General features: G+C 46.2%; 1 protein-coding gene and 1 long non-coding RNA gene across 2 annotated transcripts in view; both read left to right on the plus strand.

Moving 5' to 3' along the window:
- The first annotated feature begins 9,762 nt into the window (after positions 1-9,762).
- Positions 9,763-10,814, plus strand: LOC130588887 (uncharacterized). Its single transcript, XR_008967036.1, has 3 exons — positions 9,763-9,835; positions 10,156-10,300; positions 10,632-10,814. It is a non-coding gene; the product is annotated as an uncharacterized LOC130588887 (long non-coding RNA).
- Positions 10,815-11,140: 326 nt separating this feature from the next.
- The window catches only part of ATIC (5-aminoimidazole-4-carboxamide ribonucleotide formyltransferase/IMP cyclohydrolase), a 19,078-nt gene continuing 6,136 nt past the window's right edge, over positions 11,141-24,082 (plus strand). Inside the window, exons 1-13 of the mRNA XM_057389882.1 lie at positions 11,141-11,226; positions 11,684-11,810; positions 12,925-13,001; positions 14,025-14,091; positions 16,379-16,467; positions 17,733-17,884; positions 18,009-18,165; positions 19,368-19,493; positions 19,588-19,695; positions 20,920-21,005; positions 21,527-21,616; positions 22,555-22,683; positions 23,583-23,675. Of these exons, the coding sequence (XP_057245865.1) occupies positions 11,205-11,226; positions 11,684-11,810; positions 12,925-13,001; positions 14,025-14,091; positions 16,379-16,467; positions 17,733-17,884; positions 18,009-18,165; positions 19,368-19,493; positions 19,588-19,695; positions 20,920-21,005; positions 21,527-21,616; positions 22,555-22,683; positions 23,583-23,675 (1,323 nt within the window). The 5' untranslated portion in view covers positions 11,141-11,204. The remainder of the gene's footprint in view (positions 11,227-11,683; positions 11,811-12,924; positions 13,002-14,024; positions 14,092-16,378; positions 16,468-17,732; positions 17,885-18,008; positions 18,166-19,367; positions 19,494-19,587; positions 19,696-20,919; positions 21,006-21,526; positions 21,617-22,554; positions 22,684-23,582; positions 23,676-24,082) is intronic.

A 24,082-nucleotide genomic window follows, 5' to 3' on the forward strand; every position in this document is an offset into this window, starting at 1 on the left:
TTCCAGTACCTGAAGGAGCTGACAAGGAAGATAAAGAGAGACTATTTAAAAGGGCCCAGAGTGACAGGACAAGAGGGAATGGCTTCCCGCTGACAGAAGGGGGTTAGATCAGAAGTTAGCAAGAAATTCTTTGCTGTGAAGATGGTGAGGCCCTGGTACAGGGTGCCCAGAGAAGCTGTGGCTGYCCCATCCCTGGAAGTGTCCAAGGCCAGGCTGGTTGGGGCTGGGAGCAATCTGGGATAGTGGAAGGTGTCCCTGCCCAAGCCAGGGGGTGGAACTGGATGATCTTTAGGGTCTCTTCCAACTCAAACTATTCCAGGATTCTGTCTCAAATCCAGGGCAAAACTAGAGTAATTCCTCTGAAGTGATGTTATGAAGTGCTCCCACTATCTGTTTTTAACTCCCTGGTCTCCTTCATCACCTTTCCAGGGTTCTCCCTGGTCCTRTGTCTGTGTCTCCTGTGTGTCTGCCTTTACCTTGGCTGCTCTATGAGGGGACAGCCAACTAACTCCTAAGTGTGCAAACCAACAGACACACAGAATCAGAACCAGCTCTATCTGTGGCACATTAAAGACCAGCCCACATAGGCTAAGGGATTTTTAATAWGGAAGGTCTTTCCTTTGGTGTACAGTTTCCCCTCATTGGAATCAATGATCATTTGTTACATTAATTCAAAGACAGAAATCAGCTACACTGCATTCATGCTCTTTAATTGTCCAGCTGGAAAAATCAATGCTTTTATTGAATTAGCCAATTGCCACAGCAAGTTTTGTTTGATTTCTATGGTTCCCATGAATCAATAGGAGTCTGTCATTGCCTCTACATGGAGCAAAGTCAGGCTGCAAGTCACATAGTTGGATGACAACACAAATCTTCCTGCAGAATTCTGTGCATTAAGTGGATATGGGACTGCTTGGCAATTTGCAGAAAAGGCACCTCCAATGACTTCCTCCCCTGCCTCACCGACTGCTCCCAGCTCGTAACTCCATCCCTGCTTATCAATTCTCATTTCTCACACTTCGTGTGTTCTGTTTTCCTGCTTCCTTATCAGGTCTTCTGTGCTGTAGGCAGGACCTCCTGCTGCTGTCTTGGTATTGTCTTAGGCGCAGGTGTCTGTGCCAGAAACATCTTTCCCTGCACCTGATAAACCCAGATGCCTCCCCAGGACTCCCTTCCCTGTGCTGTTGGCAGTTAAGTCATTTTTCATCAAACTGCTGGTCCAAATATTTTGTTTGGTTTCTAGGGGGTTTTTTTTGTGGCTTTTTTCTTTCTGGAAAGGTAATTTTGTTGTTCTTTTCCAGCCTTCCCATGAAAGTGGCCATTTTTTATCAGCACAGCTGGCTGGAAGCATGACTCATACATAAATTACCCCTTTTACTGCCTTCCTTCCCTTTGTCAGCCCTTCTGCTGTCAGCCAGGTGGGACAGGACCATTATTCTCCAGTGTTTAGCAAACACTCTACACCTAAAGGGCGATACTGTAAATAAATGAAAATCAGACCTGAAATCAAATGCAAGCTGACTGACAGGACTTTTGTGAAGCCCCCTGAGCTTTGCAGGGGTTTAATCAGCTGTGCTGCACTGTTACATGGCACTTACAATGGCTCTGCCTTACTTCCACGGTGTTAGACAGGATCCCAAGGGGATGGACATGGAAATCAGGTCTTTAGCTCCGTTACCCGTGGCACACTCAGGTTGATTAAGAAGGATCTGTGCCTTCCAGGCTGAGAAGCACCGTGGAAGTTGTGACTGGCATGAAATGATGGATAGCCCAGCATTTATTGCCTAATCAGAATTTCTTCCAGGGAAACCGGGGGAAGTGATAGAAATTAATGCTAAGGAATGGCAGGCTGTGGGAGATGTCAAAACTGATGGGGGAAACKTCTCGACACAAGTTTGCCCTTTTTWTAGTGAGGGCAGAAGCTCATAAAAATCCTGTGCAAACAAATTTTGGTCATGCTGTAGAGAAGAGAACATGAGGAAAGGCAAGGATTGTAAAGATGACTAAGTGCTAAYCTGAGCAAGAGTGAAAATCAGGGGGAAACAGGAAAGTAAGTTCAGAGGGCTGCAGTATTTCACCTACTAAGTGTGAATCAAGAAATGAGCAGCAAAACTGGTGCATGGCATGACACAGCTCAAACTGGGGCATCAAACCAGTATGAATAGTATTACATGGCATTGTTTGTAGGAAAAACAGCAATGCTTTYACAGTACCAACAGTGAGAGGCTTGTGAATATCCAGGTGCTGGAAGTGGATATTGTTTGTGTGGTACTGCCTACCCCAAGCACTCATAACTTTCAAGTTAGGCTTAGGAAAGTGTGAAAATGGCTTGAAAATTAATGGGTTTATAAAAACACTCCATATATTTTAAATGTTTCACTTCTAGTTTTCAACCTTCATGGTTTGTTTCTGTGGTACCAGGGTAGAGTCTGCTCCAAGTGTCACACTGGAGGTCTGCAACAGAGCCAGATAACAGACTGCAAACACTGGGCTTCCCACAGCCTTGTCATTTATCCCTTCTTGGGAATACGGGCAACCCCATAAAATTCAGCATTCAAGGTCTTTCCAAGATGCTTAGAAGAKGATCTCTTCAGCCTAAAATGTGTGTGAAGAAAAGAGCCACCCTCTTTGCAGATGGGATGGYGCTGATAACCCAGTAAAATTATGAATGGTGGATTTTGGCAGGGAGGCATCAAACCTAAACATAAATACAGGATGTCAAGAATTAACTATCCTTTCCCCAAACCATAACATTAGACCCAAGTCTCTAACAATAATTCAGGAGTAAAAGCCCTTTCACACGATTCAATCATGTTCTTCATTCCTACTCTCAGTGTGCTCCTTGCCATGGCTTATGGAATCAGCAGAATTCAATGCTGCCTAACACAGGGATTTCCATCCCTTGCAGAGGTTAATCAATAAAAGAAGAACTTCACATGTTCTATTTGAAGGATTTTTATSTGACCCACTGGATTAAGCTCCTTCTTGCCTAGAGAAATTGTTCTTCCCCCCATGTGTTTGTTATGATGCTGATGTGTGTTTGCRAGATGAGCTAAAAGGAGTTTGTTCCAAGCTCTGACAAGGTGTGTATTTATATGAAAAACAGTGTAAATAAAATACAACCAAACATAAAGTCCTACTTTCCAGCTTTCCAGAAATAGCTAAATGTTGCATATTGTCAGCAGAATTTTATGTTTTGGGAATTCTGTCCCCAGCATGTTTGCTTCTTTTCATCTAGTCAATAAAACAAAGCAAAATAAACTGAAGTGTGACCCTGTCCTTATTTGTCACCCAAGTCTTAATAGAGAATGAGATGAGGTCATAATTATGTGATTGATGATATTACCATGAATTAAAAAGCAGGGCTGGAGAAGACATTAGCTGGTAAATTGAATAGTCAATTGAAAGTCTGTAGCTGTGTTTTGCAGGAAGCCCCATTAAATTCTCTCTGGCCCTGCTGCCTTGGCCTGAGTTCTAGGCTCAGTTTTAACCACCAAACTCATATGGGGCCAAAATTGTCACCCCCATGCCTGSGAAAACAGCCCCACACAATTAAAGCTCCAGTGGCTCAGAGCAAGAGCCACTGAGCACAGATGGACACAGAGACACAGCTTTCATCCTGAAATGCATGGAGATAGGTAGAGGAAAATGTGGAGAAAAAGTACAGCAGGCAGAGCCAAGGCTGATCCTGCCCTCACCCCAAATGCACCAGGAATCATCAGGATATGAACCCTGAGCAGCACCACTGCAGCTCCAGGTTAATTAGCACCTGCCTCAGCTCTGCCTAATGAGGGGTGGTTTTTGTCAGCCCCATCCTGAAGGCTCCCTGCCTCTTCCAGGTGGATTTGCCACGTGAACACAGGCACTCTGTGCCCAGGATTGATGGAACTCAGCCCTGCCCAGGGCTTTTCACCAAGAGATTTCAACTGTGAACAGGCCTTTTCCCCCTTGTTTCATGCAGAGAAACACCAACRCCCCTCGCTGAATTCGCAAAGGGTTATAATTGCATTTCCCAAATCCAGAGCTGTACTAASCTAGCTCAGACTATTTACCTGGGAAACCTCATTAATGGAATTGAAGCTACATGATTAAATCCTACTTTCCTGAAAAGTCTCATCTGGAAAATGGCTGTTTATTCCAGAACCTGGAAATGTTCATTTTAAGGCCTCCTGAACAATTTCAAATACTTGGTTTTTAATGAAAAGCTGAAAAAAWTTGGCTTTGATTGAGGTGAAAAATGAAAAGGCTTGACTTAATAATGTTTTCTGGGGAAAGAAAGAAACCCTTCTTTTTCTAGCCATAAAGCATTACGAAGATGATTCTGAAAAGCCAGAATTTGTCCTGCTGCGACTCGAGACCCTGAGCAAGGAAGGTCAGAACAGAAAGAAGAAACCACAACTGATTATGTATGCAGGGCATAGAGGATAACAGCATTTTCAGAAAGCACAAGAAACTCCTGGAGAACCCAAAGCCATTGGGTTTTGAACACAGAAAAGATACACTTATTTTCAATTTTTTCTCTCCACAATTCTTCATTAAAATGTTATCCATGTTTCTAATACAAAATACAGTGATCTAGTGCAGTTACTTGGGAGGGGGAAAAAGGAAAGGAATAAGTGATTTATGAAAAAGAAGTCTCACTTTTTTCTTTTGTAATTAAAATTAGACTGTGTAAGATCAGCAAAATCTGAAAATGGATGATTTGCTGCAACTGAACCCATCTGCCAGCTAGAGACTGCTCCAAGCCTGGCTGGCTGTGGCCCTGCCTGCTGTGTGATGCTGGCCATGTGTGTCTCTTTTCCCATCCTCCTGTTTAGCCATGATTTCTATTCAGCTCACAGGGTCTTGCGGCAAGCCCTGTTTTTATCCTGTATGCCGGCTCTCCAGGGTCTGGCTCTCAGTTAGCTCCAGTGTAACACATAAATAACCACCTAAGCTGTCTTTCCAGGAGAGCTTCCTTGTGCCACGTTTGGCAAGCTGCTGTTTTTTTCAGGCATGCTGGAAAATGGCAGCTCTGCCTGCATTTCTGTCAGCCTCCTGTGAGCCTGAGAGCTTTCCCTGGGTCCCCCAGAGAGCTGGAACTGAACGCAGGCTCACAGCATTTCCTTCCCTGTCAGCCAGCTCCTGGATGAATCTCATGTAGTGATGGGGTTTGTGCCTAAACCCTTCAGAGCCAATATGGGCTTGTCTTCCACTCAGGGAAATCAGTTTCCTGGAGCCTCTCTCTTCTCTAGATAAGTGTGTCAAAGGCTTTGTGAACCAGAGATGACTGGGGTTGGATTGCTGTGTGAAATCAGTATTCCTTCTTAATCTGTTGCAGGCTTTCTCACCAAGCTTCACCAATTTCCAGATGCTTCTCAACTATCAGAGCCGTGACTCTGTTTGCATTGTGTACTGAGAAAAACCTCCTCAATTATGATTTTTGCTTTGCTTTTCAACTTTGCTTTGCTTTTTGCTGTAGGTCTACAAGAGATGATGCCAAGTGTACCTAACTATGTCACCTATCGCTCCAGGCCCTCACTGGGATACAGGAGAGCACTCCGCCCATTTCATCATCTCCCAGATCCTGTTGGAGCAAATTCCAGCTATCTGGGGAACCACAATGAATTAACATGCAAATTGAAACCTAAGCCAAGATTCATGTCATTGTCATCTTTATGTATTAGACCGTAGATCATGAAAGGAATTACGCTCCAGCTGGCTAATTAAGTAAACATGAAGCAAATGAGGGTAGCAGACAGGGGTCTCAGAACCTGGGTTGAGGCAGGGAATTCTCCTGTGAAGATGGGCAAGTTTGTTAGGGGTAGTTTCAAAATGCACAAATGAYAACAGGAGACCAACAATGAGACTTTGGATGGATCCCTATCTATGTCCAAGATTTCCACTTTCTCTGCTTTACAGAGCAGCAAACAAAGGGACTGAGATGAGGACAAAGMTTCTCCCTGCCCTCTGCGTACAGACAGGGTCTTCCAAGAGATTTTTGCAAGCACTTGACCCAGCCCAAACCTCAGTGCTCTCAGGCAGCTACAGYTGGCTTTGCTGCACTCTCATCCAGGGAAACCATACCCAAAAGATGGGGAATTCAGCCAGAATCCCTGCTTAAAAACRGAAGTGCCACTCCTTGCATAGGCATCTTTGATGGTTCTACCCTGATGCCAGCAGAAATCCAGCCCCATTTTAACTGTCCTAGCGCGCTCTAGTGGGAGCCGGTTCCCTGCACATCCGGCAGCATTCCCGGCAGGATCCCGGCAGGACTGCTCTCCCGGCAGCAGCCCTGTCACCCAGGGACACAAACGCTGGTATCCAAAGAGTTGGGGCAAAAGGAGACCCAGATAAAACCAGCTCCTCTGGGAAAGAATCAGTGATTTCAATTTCCCAGAGAAGCTGTGGCTGCCCCATCCCTGTAAGTGTCCAGGTYGGACAGAGTTTGGAGTAACCTTGGATAGTGGAGGGTGTCCCTGCTTGTGACAGGAAGTGCAATGAAATGAGTTTTGAGGTCATTTCCAACCYAAACCATTCTGTTATTCCATGGTGCTATGAAAAGGTAAAACAACCTGTTATTTGTGAATAATTTCTTTGCACCTACAGCAAAAACACCCAAACAAAATATTTCCTCCTCCTTTCTCTGGAAATWCTTCCTTTCACACAAATAGTTCAAGGGAAGGAACTTCAAAGTGCATGGGATTTTTTTTTTTTTACTGCAAACCCCGTATTAGCAATTGCAAACAGACCTGTTCAGCCTATATGTGGGGTTCAGACCATAGAATAGGTACAGAGTTTGCAACATGAGAAACTATTTCTTACTTTTTTAGTGTTATTTTTCCTTCTATGCTTGGATAGGAACCAGCCTCTGGGAGGAAAGGAATGGGAATGTTCAGAAAATAAATCGTTGTTCGGTTTATGCACCTTTGGGTCTCATTCATAACCCAGAGCATTAAGAGAATAACTCAGGCTGAAATCTGCAATATTTATTCTGTTACAAGGAAATTGGTTCTTTTGCAGGAAAAGCATCAGACAGTGATGTCAAAGGTTTGGGGAAAMTGACCACTGGTGCTGATGAGTGAAGAGGGGACTTAACCTTCACACCCCAGGTCAAACTGAATGTGCAGAGCTCTTTGTGTGTCTGAATTTTAGCGAAAGGCTCGCTGTCACCTCAGCAGCTCCGTGGGACCCTGAGCAGGGATTTACAAGGACAGCTGACAGCCGGCACGCCACGGATGTGATTTAACTGGGACCTCCAAGGAACGCAGTAAAACAAAAGCTGCTCCAAGCTGATAAGGGCTGAAAAAGAAACTCAAAATGCATCAGGGCTTTTGAGCYTCTCTGTTATTGTGGAATACTCCCTGCCAGCCTGTTCATCAGCTCCGTGCTGAAGGTACCCCAGAGTTAACTTGTAGCGAGTGGCACAGGCAGTGTGATGCAGCTCTTGAGCAAGATTCAACAGAGCAATACTTAGCCACTCCTTTCCTCTAGGAAAACACAAAAAAGATTTTACCCTGCAGTTCCCATAAACCCTGAGAGCAAAAGGCAGACAAACCAAAAGCCTGGATATGGCAGCAACCCTTGAGAAATAGCCTGGATCAGATTCCACTGCCACCTCCACTGCTGTGCAGCATTTGAGACAGGGTACTTGAAGCCTGCATGAGAACTTTGCAGCAAGCTATCCCATAATACTGAGTGASAAGCATGGATAAGTGCTTCTGGAGATTGGTGAAACTGAGGCCCAGTGCCTGGCAATCAGCACCCCATGGAAGATATGAGATACCAGAGCAATGCAGAAGAAGCAATGCTCCTTGTGCATGCAACATCTTCCTCATCTGTGCTTTACTTCCCATATAAATAATTTCCAGGGAAAAAAAAACAGGAGCCTGAGTAGGACAGAGATGTATTTGTCTTACATCATRTTAAACACCACAACCTTTGCTTGAGGGCAACTCAGAGCATAGCAGAGGCAAGAGGTTGTTGAGGAAAAGTGTGTGAAGGTATACAAATAAAAGCAGAGCCTGATGAAGGAAGATAACTTTGTATGATKGGGAATTTCAAAGCTGAGCATTGTGCTCATACAGGCAGAGATRCCCACAAGAACATGTTTTTCCAAAGCAGCCTCATGGTGATGAGACACCTTTCCTGGGGTAGGGCAGACCCAGATCACACTACTGGTGTAATGCTCACCACTCATAACACTTCAYCTCTGGAGCCCCAAAACAGACCAGCCACAGGCTTCCACTCTGGATGGAATCCTACATTTTGGCTGGGTCTTCCTTGTCCACTGACGGGCCCAGCCCACCCTCTGYTAGCCCACAGGCAGCTGCAGGATTATCTGGAGAGTCCTAACTTGTTTGCTTCCCACCCTAACAAATTAATCAACAGCAAAATTGACCTGTTTTTCTGCACTCTTCTCAGTCTGCTACATGAAAAAACCCAACAATAGAAAACAGACTCACAACAGAGCCAAGCTAAAAATCATCACTTGCTCCCTACTGTCTCAGAGAAGGGAATCTTGGGTATTGTCCTAACAACAGCAAAACCAGCAACRCCATCCCTTTTGTGTGCCTCTATTCAGCTTCATCCTCTTTTTACTTCTCCTTATTAACACAGCAGAACACAGTGCTAATTAAGCCTGATTTTTCTTTCTTGGATGTAGGCCCTAGTATGATTTAGAAATAACCTTAATGTGGTATTTGTAATTCTAGCATTTACCTCTTCCCATGATTTCCAATATGATGTTACTGCATTCTTGGCTCAGGACGAGCTTCTCTAATGCTTTAAAACACCGGGAAAAAGCTCCAGTGAGACCTCATTCCTATTGAATAAATGATGGGACAAGTAGAGTACAGGATATTTGAATATCCTTTAAACATCACCAAAAMCAATTAAGCTCTATAAAGCAAAACTAAATCTCTGGGGAGGCAGARTATCTGATTTCCCTGCAAAGCCATCCCCAAACCAGGACATATCAATCACAATCAATCAATCCAAATCCAGACATCCCTCTAGCACAAAGCCATAACATTTCTTCTTGGATGTAGAATGGTTTGGGTTGGAAAGGACCCTAAAGATCATCCAGTTCCAAACCTGACATGGGCAGGTACACATCCCACTATCCCAGGTTGATCCAAGTCCCATCCAACCTGACCCTGAACACTTCCAGGGATGAGGCAGCCACAGCTTCTCCAGGCATCCGATACCAGGGCCTCTCCACCCTCACAGTGAAGAATTYCTTCCCAAAATCCCATCTAATCCTACTCTCTGTCAGGGGGAAGGCATTCCCCCGTTTCCTGTCACTCAGGTCCCTTGTAAATAGTCTCTCTCCATCTTTCTTGTCGGCTCTTTCAGGCCCTGGAAGGCCACAATTAGGTCACACCAAAGCTTTCTCTTCTCCAGGCTAACACTCTCAACTCTCTCAGCCTTTCCTCACAGCAGAGGTGCCCCATCCCTCTGATCATGTTGGTGGCCTCCTCTGGACTGGCTCCAACAGCTCCATGTCCATCCTGTGCTGGGACAAGGATTAAGCCCAAACCACCCCCTGCCACTCCTGCGCAAACAGAAACCCCACCCCAGGCGCCAAGGGACAATGAACTGCTGGTCAGGCAACAGAGCCAAAGCCACTGTTGACACAGATAATGTCCCTCCCACTGTTTGTCTGAAGGAACAGTGTCCCTGTCCTTGTGCACAGGCTGACAGGACCACAGGCACTGTGCTGGAATATGCACAGTCGCTCTCCAATGTTGGATAAAAATGCGGTGCTCTGTCAAACTGTTCATTTGCTCATACATTAATCATCACCAAAGCCCACCTCAGCTGTACTCTTTGCACAACTTTTATTCTCTCCAAGGTRCATATTTTCATAATGATTGTGCTCAGGTACCACTTAACAGTATATTTTCATTTGGCCCCAGCCACCTTGCTGAGCAGTAATTTATTACTGCTTGTCACTAGCTGCTATTGAGCATGATACACACACTGGGTTTATTCGGTCTGTTTGGTATTTCTGGCTTGACTCTTCCTCACATAGACAATACTAYCCAAGCCCAGAGACTCACAAATCAAAACAGCCAAGTGTCTGGGCCTTCCAGTTGCACTTGCGTTGTACTTCCCACCTTTTTGCCTGCAAGAGCTAAAAGCTTTCATTTATTCCTTCTTTTTCAATGCAAGTGGAGAGCCTGATGCAGTGTAAGCGCTCTGGGAGCTGCAGGTGTACAGTGAACACCTGTGTGGCCGATGAAAAYGTGACAGAAGTACACAGGGATGCCTCAGGGGCCTGCCCATGCTGACATTATTGCTGATTCAATATTACCAGGTGAGGCCAAGGCTTGTGCTGCAAATTAACTGCAGAGCTCTCTCCCTGCAAAGCGSTGCTGTCCCAGTGCTCCTGCTAAACCCTGCTGGGGTGTACAGTGGCACAGCAGAGATTTTAACCAGTTAAAGCCAACATGTTCAGGCAACCTGTGAATCACAARCTGGAACAAAAACAAACAAAGCTATTTTGCAAGGAGTATCAGGAAATTTGRAGACACGTAAAGGAAAAAAACTACCCCTGACACATCTCCTTACAGTGGGAAATTAATAATATATAAAGGAAGAAAAGCATCATTTTACTATCTGCAAATGATTTTTTTTTTTTACCTCAGACTTGGCAAATGAGTGTTTTGCCTTTGCCCGTGGAGAAGCTCTGCAAGAGGATTTTCCACAGAWGAAACTCCTGTCCGAACTCCTGGAAAAAAAAATTAATGGTCCTTACTGCACAACCTTCCACTGCTGATGAGGCATTGCCTCACCCACACCTCGTCTTYCACCTGGGTACTAAGCTGGGGTTCTCACAGGGGGAAATTCTGTATGTGTGGTACACCCATGTCAGTGCACACATAYRTATGTGTGTATGTGGGTGTGTTTCTGTATGTTTGGTGCACCCATGTCGCGCACACACATGCGCTGAGCACATGTGCGGCGGGCACACAGGTGTCGCACACAAAACCACGGTGTATCCTCACCCTCCAGGGCACAGCTGTCGCACCCCGGGGACACGAGCGTGTCCCCAAAAACACGTGCCCGCCGCTCGACCCGGGCACGGCCGCCCCCCTCCATTCCCCGCCCCGCCCGGGCCGCCCCCTCCCGCTCCCGCCCCCGTGCGCCCAAATCCCGCCGGGCCGCCGCCGCTCGTCCCTTCCGCGCCTCCGCGCCCTCCTGCACCCACCGACGGCGCCATGGCCACGCGGCAGCAGCTCGGTAACGCGGGGCGGGCTCCGGCCGCCGATGGCCGCGGGGAGGGTGGCCGTGAGGGGCTGAGGGGGGCCCTGCCGCCGGGCCCGCAATGGCCGCCGCTCGCCTCAGCGGGGCGGCCCCGGAAGGCCGATCCCCTCAGCGCTGGTTCCCGCGCCGTGTGCCGGGGCGGGCGGCCGCTGGTTTCCCCCACCCCGGGCCGGTTGTGCCTTGTTCTGGGTACAGGGCTCGGGGAGCGGGAGGGCGCTGAGGCGATGGGGCCTCAGCCCTGAGCCGCGGCCTCGCCTGAGGGGCGGCTTCCCCTGAGGAGAAGCGCGAGGCTCTGGTGCTGCTCCCCTTGCGCTTCCCGGGCACCGCGCACCGCATACGCTCCTCAACTACTGAGAGCTGAACTCGCTTAGTCTTGTTGTTTTATCTGTTCCACTGTTAAAACGCCAACACTCGTGCTCTTCCCCCTTGCCAGCTTTACTCAGCGTCTCTGACAAGACCAACCTGGTGGAATTTGCGAAGAGCCTGCATGCGCTTGGCCTGGGTTTAATTGCCTCCGGAGGAACAGCCAAGTCCCTGAGGGATGCTGGCTTGCCTGTCAGGTACACACTCTGCGCTGTACATCACCACCAAAAATCCTTCTTTGGCCCCTGAGGTTGCTTAAATTGTTTAGTCTGTGAACAAAAATGAGTGAAAACKGGTCTGAAAACAAAGCTTCCCTAGCAAAAGGAAAACTAATCCTGCCCCAAAGCAAACTTCAGAACCTTTTCCAGGGCTCTGTTGGCTGAGGAGCATTGCTGTGCAAAGAGGCGTTGGAGCCTCTTGTTGGGATGCCTTGTCTGCCTCCAGCCAGCTGTGTTTCCATGAGACAATCTGAGACAATCTTGATGTTCATAATCTGCCCCTAGTGCAGCTCCTTACAGCCAGGTGAAAGCTGATTTTTTGCCTGGGCCAGCACTGATCTGTCAGGAAAGTGTTAAAGCTCACTGGAGTTAGTTGGTCACAATTTTCCCACCACAATCACTTAATGCAGACAGAGCCTTTAAGTGTTGTGCATCCACTACTGGAAGAGTTGTTYACAGTTCACTGGCTGTTTTAGCCCATGATTCTGAGTCAATTTGTTCTGGTTTCTTCTGTGATGTGATTAAAAACACAGCTCTGGACAAGTGAAAATGCAGTGATGAAAAAAGTGTCAATTATTTGGCACAACAGGTGTCTGTGACTGTTTTTGCTCCCCATGGATGCAATAGTTGGTCCCTGGGGCACATTATCRTGAATCTACATCACCCCAAGAGCTCACTGTTACCCAGCACGTGGTTGTGTCCAACTTCTTTCTTTGGCTGTGCTTTTAGTGAAGCCTGAAGCAAGGATGCTCACRTTTCACTTGCCTCGTTGTTTACCACCCTAAACAGTCACAAGGAGTGGTGAAACTAAGCAGGGAGGAAAAGCATCTTCACATGGCCTTCCATTCTTTCTGTAAACCATCTTGGGTTTTGCTTATCTTGGTTATTCAGTGTATTCAAGACGTAACTGTACTGCATCTTCGAGTGTGACCCATAAGCCTTATTTCCATTCATGGGAAAAGCAGTTGTTGCCCCTTTAGTATAGGAGAGTTTTGTTGTGGAATTTATACACCTTTTTTGCTTTGGGTCATTCAACCTTTAGATGAAGTCAGTGTGGCACATCTGTTACCGTGGTTTTTTTCTCCTTGGACAGAGATGTTTCTGACCTGACTGGCTTCCCCGAGATGTTGGGCGGACGCGTGAAAACCCTTCATCCTGCAGTCCATGCTGGTGTGTTTCTGCTAATACATTTTTCATTTTAATAGGGGGCAGGGAGGGTGGGAAGGAGGGGTTGACAGATGTCTTCTTTAAAAGTTGTGTGGAAGAGCCGAGTAATGAGAGYAGATTCGCCCCAGGAGCAGAAGGAGAGGTGAAAAGCCACAGGGTGGAGAAAGTGTGGGGTGGCTGAATTACTTCCTTGTTGCTATGCTGGCATCTCAGCAGTTAGCAGAGCTCTCTCCCCGGGGCTATAAGTGACAGAGCTTCTCTGTGAATGCCTTTGCAGAGTCAGCTGCAGAYGTGCTGGGGCAGGGAGCTTCACTGAGTTTAACCTGTGCATGGGTCTGCTGTGCAGCATAAGGAGCACAACAGGGTGGTCTTCAGTGGGGGATTTCTGCATGCTCTCATATTCTCTGGCTCCTCTTCAGCAGTGAGGATCTCTGATAACTGGTCTATCTGCACATTAATCCATGTGCTCTTTCATCTCCTGTTGCTATGCTTGAGGTACCTCAAGTGGAGCCTGTTATCCATCATACCTGAGGGCTGGAGACAATCTCTGATGTTGCTGACCCCAGGATTGTGCTGTTGCTTACGCTGCCACTCTGTCACCATCACGTTTCTCTGAGTTTCTGGACCCCACCAGCCTCCCACACTGTTCATTCTCTTGCTTYCCTTGTCTCATAGGGCAGGTGCCCTTTTTCTCTCCCATGAAGTCCTTAATGACAGTTTCACTGTTTCAAGGGTAGCAATTCAGTGCTTGTAAAGTACATTGTTGAGATTGCTAGTCAGTACTTGGAGTGCTGTAGGATTTAGCACTGGGAGAAGAACACCTGTTAGTGTGGAATTTGAACAGCCAAAGACTCTCTGAAGTGGAATAAAGGAGCAGRGACTCAGAGTGTTGTCTGAACTAGAATGAGAAAGTTATGATAGAAAGTCAATGAGGCAAAAAGCACAGTCTGAAGGGTGATGTTGAATTAAAAACCTGTTGGTGATTTAGTTCTATTTTAATGAATATGCACTGTTGTTTGTAATTAGGCATCTTGGCTCGCAATATTCCAGAGGATAATGCTGATATGAAGAAACAGGATTTCAGCCTTGTAAGGTAAATGCTGGGGGGTGTGATGGAATCCATCAATAATCAAAAACTGACATTGGAGCACAGTCAGCACTGGGGTATGGGAGCAGTAGGGATTGTAACATCTACACGCCAGCAGATCTGCGGTCTCCTTCCTTTGCCCTGGCAGGAGCTATTATGTATTTAAAATTACAGCTTTCTACAGGTGCATCTTCAACACTCGTAGTGAGAGAAAACTAAAACAAGAAAATAATTGTAGTTTCCACAGGGAACTCCGAGGTCTTAATTTCTTATGGTTCCCTGGGAATTTTGACATGTTCACACAGGCAGTGTAGGGCAACATTACACGTGTTGCAGAGCTGAGTGCAGTACTTCTGAAGCATCTTCCCTCAGGTTGGTTCCACGTGTCTGATCAGATGGCAATTCCTGATTTTGAAATGCTTGCTTAGTAAATATACCCTTTGATATTTGCATAATGTTTACTGAGTTTCAACACATAAATAAAGAATAGACATGGAAAGTGGGTTAGGAACAGGGCGTTTATTCAGACAGAAAACACACAGATAAGAGACAGAAAACTTAAACTTTGAGAACTGTCTTGGGAGCAAGTGAGTTGCATCCAGAAACTGAAGTAGCACAGTTTGTGCACTAATGTACCAAGGATTTATTTTTGTTTCAGCTTTTGTTAGAATGTGTTTACTTGGTTCAGTTACAGGGCAGTTTGGGGCTGTGTGTAGCTCACTGATGTTGACATCCAAATAATGCTTGTGAATAACCAGTTGTACMTCAGGGAGTAGCTCCTGGTTTAGGAACAGATGGCTGAGCTGGACATGGCAAATTGTAGGTATGGCCAGGGTGGGAGGTACAGTATGACTGTGGGCCAGGACGTGTCTGGAGTTTTAAAATGACTTTTAAAAAGTGATGGGTGGATTTCCAGGCTGAATTTGAAAACCTGAAATTTAAAACCACAGGAATCCTCTTAGATGGCTCAGCAGTGGTGGCTCTTCAGAGCACACTGCATATTAAAGCAGGCTCTGCTGAATTGCAGGGGGAATAAGATGCCCTTACATCAGTGACTTATTGTGCACTTGCATCCCAACTGATAATTTGGATTCAGATTGTCTTGCAAAAAGCAGAAGTAGCTGATCCTCAGCAGGGCTGTCTTTGGATATGCAAATTTTATSTAACTATGCAAGTCAAAGTATGAAAGCCTGATATTGATTGTCTTGGTTTGCACAGATAAAAGCATTASCAGTGTTAAAGTCCACAGATTCCTGATGGTTTGCAACAGGTCAGGAGCATGAGTGGATTGGGGGGAAGGGGGATTTAGAAACAGAAGAGACAATAAGACATTGTAGGGAATCTAGAGACATGGAGGGTTCTGAAAGCCATACTGGAAGCTTATCATCCTTTCTGCTGGAGTTCACGCGGAGTGGGAACAAAGGAATATTATAAGTTGGACACGAGGGTACTCATCACAGCAATTCTCTACCATACTGAGCACGCCTTGGAGTTCAATACCTTCATGTACTCAGATCAAGAGAGTAAACTAATTCTCTTGTATTAAAAACACTGTTTGTAAAGGTCAAAACTAATCTCTCCTTTCACTGCAGTTCCTGTGGCACTGGTAGGATGGGACAGGCAAGTTATTACATCATGCTTGCTCAAGTACAGACCTGCTTCTAGATCAGATGGAAAAAGTAATTCCAGTAAGGTCCAGTCTTAGCTTGAGAGAGAAAAGTCGATTTTCTCCTCTCCTTTCATGTGCTACAGAGGCTGTATGGCATTTGGGCTGCACACTCAGGTTTAATATGTTGGTATTTTAAAAGTCCAGAAGGTGACATATAGGTCATTTTCTGCTTTTGAAAAAGTTGTGGGAARTTAGAGTGATTGTACTTTGTTTGCAATGGACTGTCCCTGGGTGTTTGCTCTCTTATGGGCATTGGTAGATGCCCCTTTTCAGAATTGCTGAGAGCCCACTGTGAAGTCTTTTGAAGTGGCTCAAGTTGTACACCAAAATCACTAAACATTTATAGCCAGGCACATGTATTTAAAGAAGCTTTTCCTTTAAAGTGGCTTCTGTAAACTGTGGTTCTAACATTGTTTGACACACAGCCATCAATTCAATGTCATAATACATTGTGCTATCACTTGCCTTTGGGCTGAGCACCACTCTTGGCCGCAGGATTTTATRTTGGTCCCTGATCTGAGGAACAAGACCATAAAATCACTGGTGGTTATCTTGTGCTTGCCAAGCCCAGTTGGGCGCTACTATTTCTTGATGAATAACCCAGTTTTCCCCCTCTATTCTCAGAGTTGTAGTGTGCAATCTGTACCCCTTTGTGAAGACTGTGTCTTCTCCTGGTGTGACTGTACAGGATGCAGTGGAAAAGATTGATATCGGTAAGTTAAAGGGAGAGCAAATCTGTTTTCCAGACAGACGTGGTGCATCTGAACCCTGAGTGGTCTGAGTTCTTGTCTTTTTGTTTGGTGGCCTTGCRCATCCATAAAGGAAGTCTGCTCAAGAGCTCAGGAGCTGCAGGGAGCAGGTTGAAGGCATAGCTGGGTAAGCCTTGTTGCTTTGAAGCAATTAAAGCAGCAATAACAGGCTGGCAAGGCATGCTGCATGAGGGGAAAGTCATTCACTGCCTAGAAGGGGCCTGAGGGATGTGCTAGGAAAGGCCAGGTGGACCACACTCCCTACTGAAACATTGGAGAGCAACTAAACCTCTTTTGCAGCCTCTGACAGTGTAATAGAAATTTAAAAAAACATGAGCTTTGGAGAGAAAAAGCTGAACCACTGAAAGTGCTCTGAGGATGGCTGAGAACTTCACAGCAGGAAGCCATTGCAAGGAYAGAGTTCGGTCTAAATATGTGGGAAAGTACTCTGGAACTGTGTTGGGAAGCATGGACACCTGCATTAGCATGTTTTCTCTTGCTGCTAGTTATTAACCCCCAAAGTCTTGCTGTGCCTTCACTGCAGCATCTCTGCTTGGCAGCCTGTGAACAGTACAGGCTCAATTTTGTGCCATGTGGTTGGATTGGGATCGGATTTTCTTGCAATAGTTTAGTCCAAATGATGCCCAGCAGAGCTCTCTATTAAATGTTTTATGGAGTAATACTTGCTCTGCATGAAGCAGTGCCAGCCTCTTGTGTTTCCTTTGCAACAGCCTAGTATCTTGTGTGATTTAAAGAGTTGCAATAGCAGTGCAGTGAGACTGAAGGGGGAAGTGTGGCATTTTATCTCACACAGAGGACCTGGGCAAGATCCATTATTATTTGCAGTTTGGCAGTGTGAAAGCAGATCTTTCCCTGCTTGGTGTTGCAGAGGATGGTGGTTAAGCCACGTGTAGGGACAGCCATCTTCTTCAGGATGTGGCTGTGCTGCTTGGAGACATTGTTGCCCCAGTTGCTCATCACTGCCYGCAGGCTGTTTCCTCATCCCTGCCTGGCCTGCCAAGGTCAGTGTGCACCTTCACCAGCAGATTGAGTCAAACCCACCAACCTTGTACATTTTGAAGAGCACTCAYCCAGCTCTGTGCTGGAGGGAGGGGACACATTCATCTGGCACAAAGGGTTGATGGTGCACATCCCTTCTGGGCCTGAGCTGTGCCTCCTGTGCTGCGTCCAGGAGGGAAGTGCTTCATGCCTGTGCCTCTTTCTTGCAGGGGGAGTGGCCTTGCTGCGGGCAGCTGCCAAGAACCACGCTCGTGTGACAGTCGTGTGTGACCCTGCAGACTATTCCGCAGTGGCTAAAGAGATGGCAGCATCCAGGGACAAGGACACTGCCATGGAAACCCGRCGGCTGCTGGCACTGAAGGTTGTTCATGTTTTCTTGCCCTGAAGGGCTGGGCCAGGCTCGTTGGTTCTTCACCGCTTTAAACATCAAATCCTCTGTAAGCTGATGTTTGTGAGTTGACAGGTGTCCCCTATTGTGTCCCCAGGCCTTCACCCACACTGCTCAGTATGATGCAGCCATCTCTGATTACTTCAGGAAGGAGTACAGCAAGGGAGTGTCCCAGCTGCCCCTGAGGTAYGGCATGAATCCTCACCAGAGCCCTGCACAGCTCTACACCACAAGACCCAAACTGCCCCTTACAGGTGAGACCCCAGCTGTGCTGGCTGAAAGGGAACTCTGGGATAGCTGGGAATGGAGCTGGTGGGACRAGTCTTTAGAACTGAAAGACCATCTTCTACCTTAGTCCAAGGGATGGCCAGTAGTGCCTTCACAATTGCTTTGTTACTGAGTGGCACTAACTTTGCAATKGAAAGGTTGAGCTGTATGAGACAGGAAAGCTGCTCTGCTGAGCCCYACCAGACCAATTGCAGCTCCATGTTCTCTTGCTGTAGGCCTGTGTGTCCAAGATACTTTGAACAGATTTATGTAGTTTACTTTCTGCTTGTCATTAGATCCAGATTTTATAAAAGAAAATCTCATCAACCTTTTAAGATGCTTTTCTAGTTGCCATTTTCCCTGTTTAGTATCCTTCCCATTTTTTTTGTGTCACTATTTACTCTGCCTGGAAACCAAGCTGTTCTTCTCTAGGTTTGATTTGGTTTTCGTGTTTTTTTTTCTTTCTTTCTTTGATGGCTTTGAGCAGGGGTTTTACTACCTTGGTTTTGTAGAATGCTCCTTTTGCTGATGGTGGCAGCAGGAAGGGATACTAATCCCACTTAAGAGTTTGGGATAGGTCTGGGTGTGCCTCTGCTGTTTTACCGGGTGTGCCACTCACCACAGCRTTGTTGTAATGAGGGAAGCCCCTGTTTTGGAGGCAAAGTCTGGCTACTCTTGTTCTTGAGGCTGTTTTCAATGTGTGCAGGCGTTGTCCTGTTGAACAAACAGTGAAACTTTGTGTTATAGAATTTTCCACATTTCAACTCTGGGACCTCTTAGGAAGCTTTTCCATTCCTGCACTAGAGACTGATTTGCTTGCAAATCTGCCTCCCACTATRGCAGCAGAACAATGCTATGTTCACTCCTCCTGGATGTGGATTATTGTTAAAATGATCTCTTTTCCTCCAGTCTCCTGAAATGCACACAGTGCTGCCATGTCAGTACGAGCAGTTCTCTCAGGGCCAGAGCTAAATGTTTTGCGAGCAGACTTTTAAATAGCCTTTACTCTTGGTGTGGATTTCTGGGCACTCCACCAGTTGCTGAGGAGCCAGGGGCATTGAACAAGAACAGTTTGTAGTGATTTCAGTGCTSACTGGGAGAAATCCATTGTGCTGGCTCTCCAGCCTCTGGAGAGAGGGGTTTGCCTGCTTTACCGTGTCCATGTGCTATGTTTGTGCTGTGTTTGCAGTGGTGAACGGCTCTCCCGGCTTCATCAACCTSTGCGATGCCCTCAATGCCTGGCAGCTGGTGAAGGAGCTCAAGCAGGCGCTGGGCATTCCAGCCGCGGCCTCCTTCAAACAYGTCAGTCCCGCAGGTAGGGTGGGAYGTGCTCCCTCCCCCTGGCCGTGTGGGGAGGCCCCGGGGCAGGGACCAGCAGCCTGAGTGCCCTGGCTCGTGTTTCCCACTAGGTGCTGCTGTTGGAGTTCCACTCAGCGAKGAGGAGGCCCAAGTGTGCATGGTGCACGACTTGCACAAGACCCTGACGCCCTTGGCCTCTGCCTATGCCCGGAGCAGAGGTGAGGACTCTGAATAGCCACAACAAACCAGCGTGGCCAAAGAGCTGAGCAGCATCCTCAGCAGCTGAGCAGCATCCTCAGCTCTTCCCCTGCTCCTCCCTTTGCACCACACTCCTCTGCTGGAGGGGTTTCCTCCTAAGGATCTGCCTCAATGCCTACTGGAAATTGCGTTCCAAGAGAGCAGGCCTTTTGTACTGTTCCAAAGAGCTAAAACCAGGATTCTGTTCCTTGATGTATATAGATGACCTCTAAGATTATAGTTTTTAAATTTAAATGTGTACTTACAAACACACACATATATTTCTATGTGGGGTTTTGACTTAAGGATATGGATAAACAGCAGTGCTGGTAGCATACTCAGCATTGGGGTACTCAGGAATATTTAACTTGAGTAGAAATGTTCCTGCCTGGTATTTGATCGTTGTTTTGTAATGCTTTTGTACTGCAGAGCTCACAGAAAAAAGCTGAAAAAAGTAAACAAAACCAGCTTCCTCTGCTTAGCTGAGATACTTCTCTGCTTCTTTCATTTTCCRTGGCATTCCTAGAAAATCTGCAGAGATATTAGAGAGCAAGGCAAACTTGATAATGGACCACATTGGCTTGGGTTCATTCTTCACCACCATTCTTGAATGTTGCTCTCACAGAACTATTGCATGACTGCTAGGAAAATAAACCCTTAGAATGGCAGGGGCAGAAGAATTGACCTTGCTGAATAGTGGAGCATTTATGGTGGGAATTGAGTTCACTTTAGCTGTACCATTGAAATATAGAAAATACTTACTTAAAAGAAAGAAAATTGCTACATTTTTGGGTCTGCTTTCTTGCAGGAAAAGCCAGGTGGGAGCATAGCCATCTAAAAGCTTTCCTCTTTTTCCACCTGTCTCCCATCTAAAATCTTTCTGTGTGATCCTTGCCTCTCCTTGTCCTCTTGCCACCAAGGGTACAGCTGAGCTGCTTGCAGTGCTGGAGGTAGTCATTACAGAGTTAGAGCTTTGACAGAGGCAGTGAAGAAGGAAGAATATCTGAACTATGGGAATATTTAAAGGTCCATGTGTTTGAGGTAGGATTTTTCATCCTTGTTGCTTTTGTGACCTCTTTTTATGGTTATTTTTGCTGTGGGATTAAATTCTTAGCTCTCAGAGCAATTGACTGGACTGTAGGAGTGAAGAGTTTTCTTTGTCTGATGCTGTAGTTTGATAAAYGAGTAAAATCAGGAATTTACAGGTGCTGATCGGATGTCTTCCTTCGGTGAYTTCATTGCCCTGTCTGATATCTGCGACGTGCCTACTGCCAAGATCATCTCCAGAGAGGTTAGTGACAGCAGCTAATCATTCCAGGGTTACAAGGAGAATCACACCAGATGCAGCCGTTGGTTTGTCACGGCCTTTTTGTTGGAATTTGACCCATTTTAGTTTGGAAGACTTCTGCTTTTTGTGTAATCCTCTGATCTGGAGTGCCAAATTTACACCAGTCTTTCGATCCTTTTTTTTCCTACCAGTGAACGCCTGGCTGTGTGCTAGAGCCTGTGAAATAGCAGTGCTGGCAATGCAGCTTTCCAATAAACGATTGCAAACCTCTGGAAAGGAACCCTGGTTAGGCTGTCACAAGTGTCTGGTTGAGCAGCTGGAATAGGGGAAGTAAAGGACTGGAATGCTGATCGCCAGCCCCTTGCCCAGGGCAGGAATTTGGACTTGGATTGCTCCCTGCCACTTGTAGGCTCAGCCACTTCCCAGGTTTTGATTTTTCTCACTCCWGGAAATGGCAGGTGGAGCTTTCAGGCTTAGCCCCCTGATAATTTTTCTCCTGTGGAAGCTGAAACTCTGTGTTGCAGGTGTCTGATGGTGTGGTGGCTCCTGGCTATGAGGAAGAAGCTCTGAAAATCCTTTCCAAAAAGAAGAATGGTGCTTACTGTGTCCTGCAGGTTTGTACCCCTCCTCCAGTCAGGGATGAAGCTGGAAGCAAAGACACTTTGGKCCTGAGATGATGCACCTTTACTACTGCAGCCAGCTTGCTTGTCAAGGAATATTAATACTATGGGGTCAAGTCAGTGTCAGGTTGCCTTCATAGTTCCTGTAATGATTRTTGGGACTTTAAGATCACCCAATTTTGGTGAACATGACTGTTGGATCACAGTTTGCTGTCAGGTCCTATTTCTGTGCCTCTGAGAGACTAACAAGCAAAAAACTTCACTATAGAATCACAAAAAGAAAATCCAAGGCTTAGCTGAAGTTGCAGTTGTGGTGTATCTGCCAGGGGAGCTGGAGAAGATGGCTCAGGAGCTTCAGGCAAGAAGGAATGAAATTGCAGACAGTCTTGGCAGCTGATTACCTCCTGGAATTCAATTAACTTTATGAGGATGAGGTCGTATTGGTGAATTCTGTATCTTCAGGGCTGTCTCCAGAGGAATGCTAAGCAAAGTTGGTCTTAAAAGTTTCAGTGGATTAGGCAAACCACATAAAGCATGTGTACACTCCTGTTCAGAGCTGGTCACCTTAGTCTGGGTTGTTTGCTGTCTCAGTAAACTCAGCTGGGGCTGCCAGAATTCTGAATAAGGCATACATGGGTGGACCTGAGTGCAGTTAACCTGATCCCTACGCCAGTGTAATTTAATTGTGCTTCCAGCTTGGGTGGAGATGTGCCCCAAGAGTGCAGCTCTGGAAATAATCACGTTCACTGTTCCCTTGAATRCCACAGAGGGTTAGGAGCTGTAGCTTGAGGCATGTAGGAAGCAGCTCCAAATATGTCTGCCTTCTGGAAAGCTGGAAGACTGTGTGTGCATATTTTTCCCCTTTCTGTGAAAACTGGAAGACTGTAGATTTTGGTCTAAATGTGTTTTATTGGCCTGTCTTTGGCTTTCAGATGGATCCCCACTATGAGCCCGATGACATGGAGGTTCGAACCCTCTATGGCCTGAACCTGATGCAGAAGAGGAACAACGCGGTCATCGACCGGTCACTGTTCAAGAACATTGTCACCAAGAACAAAAATGTGAGTGTGAGGAGATAAAGGAGCTCACMGACACATGGAATTAATGAACTGCCATGCCTTCATCATGGAAGTCATCACTGGGCAATTTTAAGAGCTCCTAAAATATTTTAATGAAATTAAACAATGCAGCAAACTTTCTGGACCTAATGTACTTGGGTAAATCAAGATAGCTTTCCTTTGTTTTGATTCCTTGGATAAATAAGAGGAGCTGGACCTTTGCCATGATCTTAGACTTGTACAATATTTGTGAATACTCTTTGTAAACAAGAAGCTACCGTGTGCAGTTTTTTATGGTGAGACAGCCATGTGCTAAGGGTCCATCACATTTCCTGACTCACTGTTTACATCACCCTTTTGTGTGCAGTGTTGTATAAACTCTGGCCTGGCTGCTATTCCTCAGCAGTTAAGAGCCCACATCACCAGAAAGTTTTCAGTGATTTCTTTGTCTCTGATCTTGTTCTCGTTAAAAAAACAGATGTTAATGAGCACATGATTAGTCATGGGCTCAGAAGCAAGTTCAGACACTGAGGTAATAAAAATGGTTTTCATAAATTAGGAATGGAACTTAAAAATAATAATGCAGATTTTGGGAGCTATTTTAATGGTTATGGTCCTGGTGTTTGCCTGTGATGACAGTAAATGCAGAGAAGTTTTCAAGCTTATGGCCAATGATAGAACCCAGTGAGATTGAGTCTTACCCCTGAGAACTGGGAGATTAGCTGCCAAACCAATCATTTATGGGTTTTAATCTAAACAAAATTTGCTGATAATTGAACAAAAYAGGTTGTTTTTAGCTACCTTGTTTTCCCTGTTTCTGGTTCAGTAACAATGGTGGCTGGGGGGTGTAGCATGGTGCTCCTGGACATCAGGAGGGTGTTGACTGTGGTGTTCTGTTCCAGCTGCCTGAGTCTGCTGTCCGRGACCTGATCGTGGCCAGCATCGCTGTCAAGTACACCCAGTCCAACTCTGTCTGCTACGCCAAGGATGGGCAGGTACCTGCAGCAGGGCTCTCCCCATCCAGCTGCTCTGGGAGGCCTGGAAAATCCTCCAGCACACAGGGAGCTGCTCAACAGCTCCAGGGGAGCTGCCCTGCACAGTGCTGTGCAGAACAGTTGTTTCTCAAGGGGCTGCTTCAAAGCCTTGTCATTTTTCCATGGCAATGGCAGGGCTGGCTCTTTCAATGGTGGGGTTGGAAAAGCTCTTACTTTCTTCTGCACTATGGCCTTGAGTCGTTTCTTTCTAACTACTCTGTTCTTCTACATCATTTTTCTCAGTGAGTGTTGTAGTTAGTGTAGAGCCCTAGGAAATTGCAGTAGATTTCACAGCTGGATTCTGACTGTCCAAATGCTTCTTTATTTTCACTTTTTACTTAGGAAAGATGGGATATGCTTTCTTTTTT

The sequence above is a fragment of the Malurus melanocephalus genome, unplaced genomic scaffold, assembly GCF_030028575.1.
Source record: "Malurus melanocephalus ecotype Western Australia unplaced genomic scaffold, MMel_1.1 scaffold_20, whole genome shotgun sequence".
Lineage (NCBI taxonomy): Eukaryota > Metazoa > Chordata > Aves > Passeriformes > Maluridae > Malurus > Malurus melanocephalus.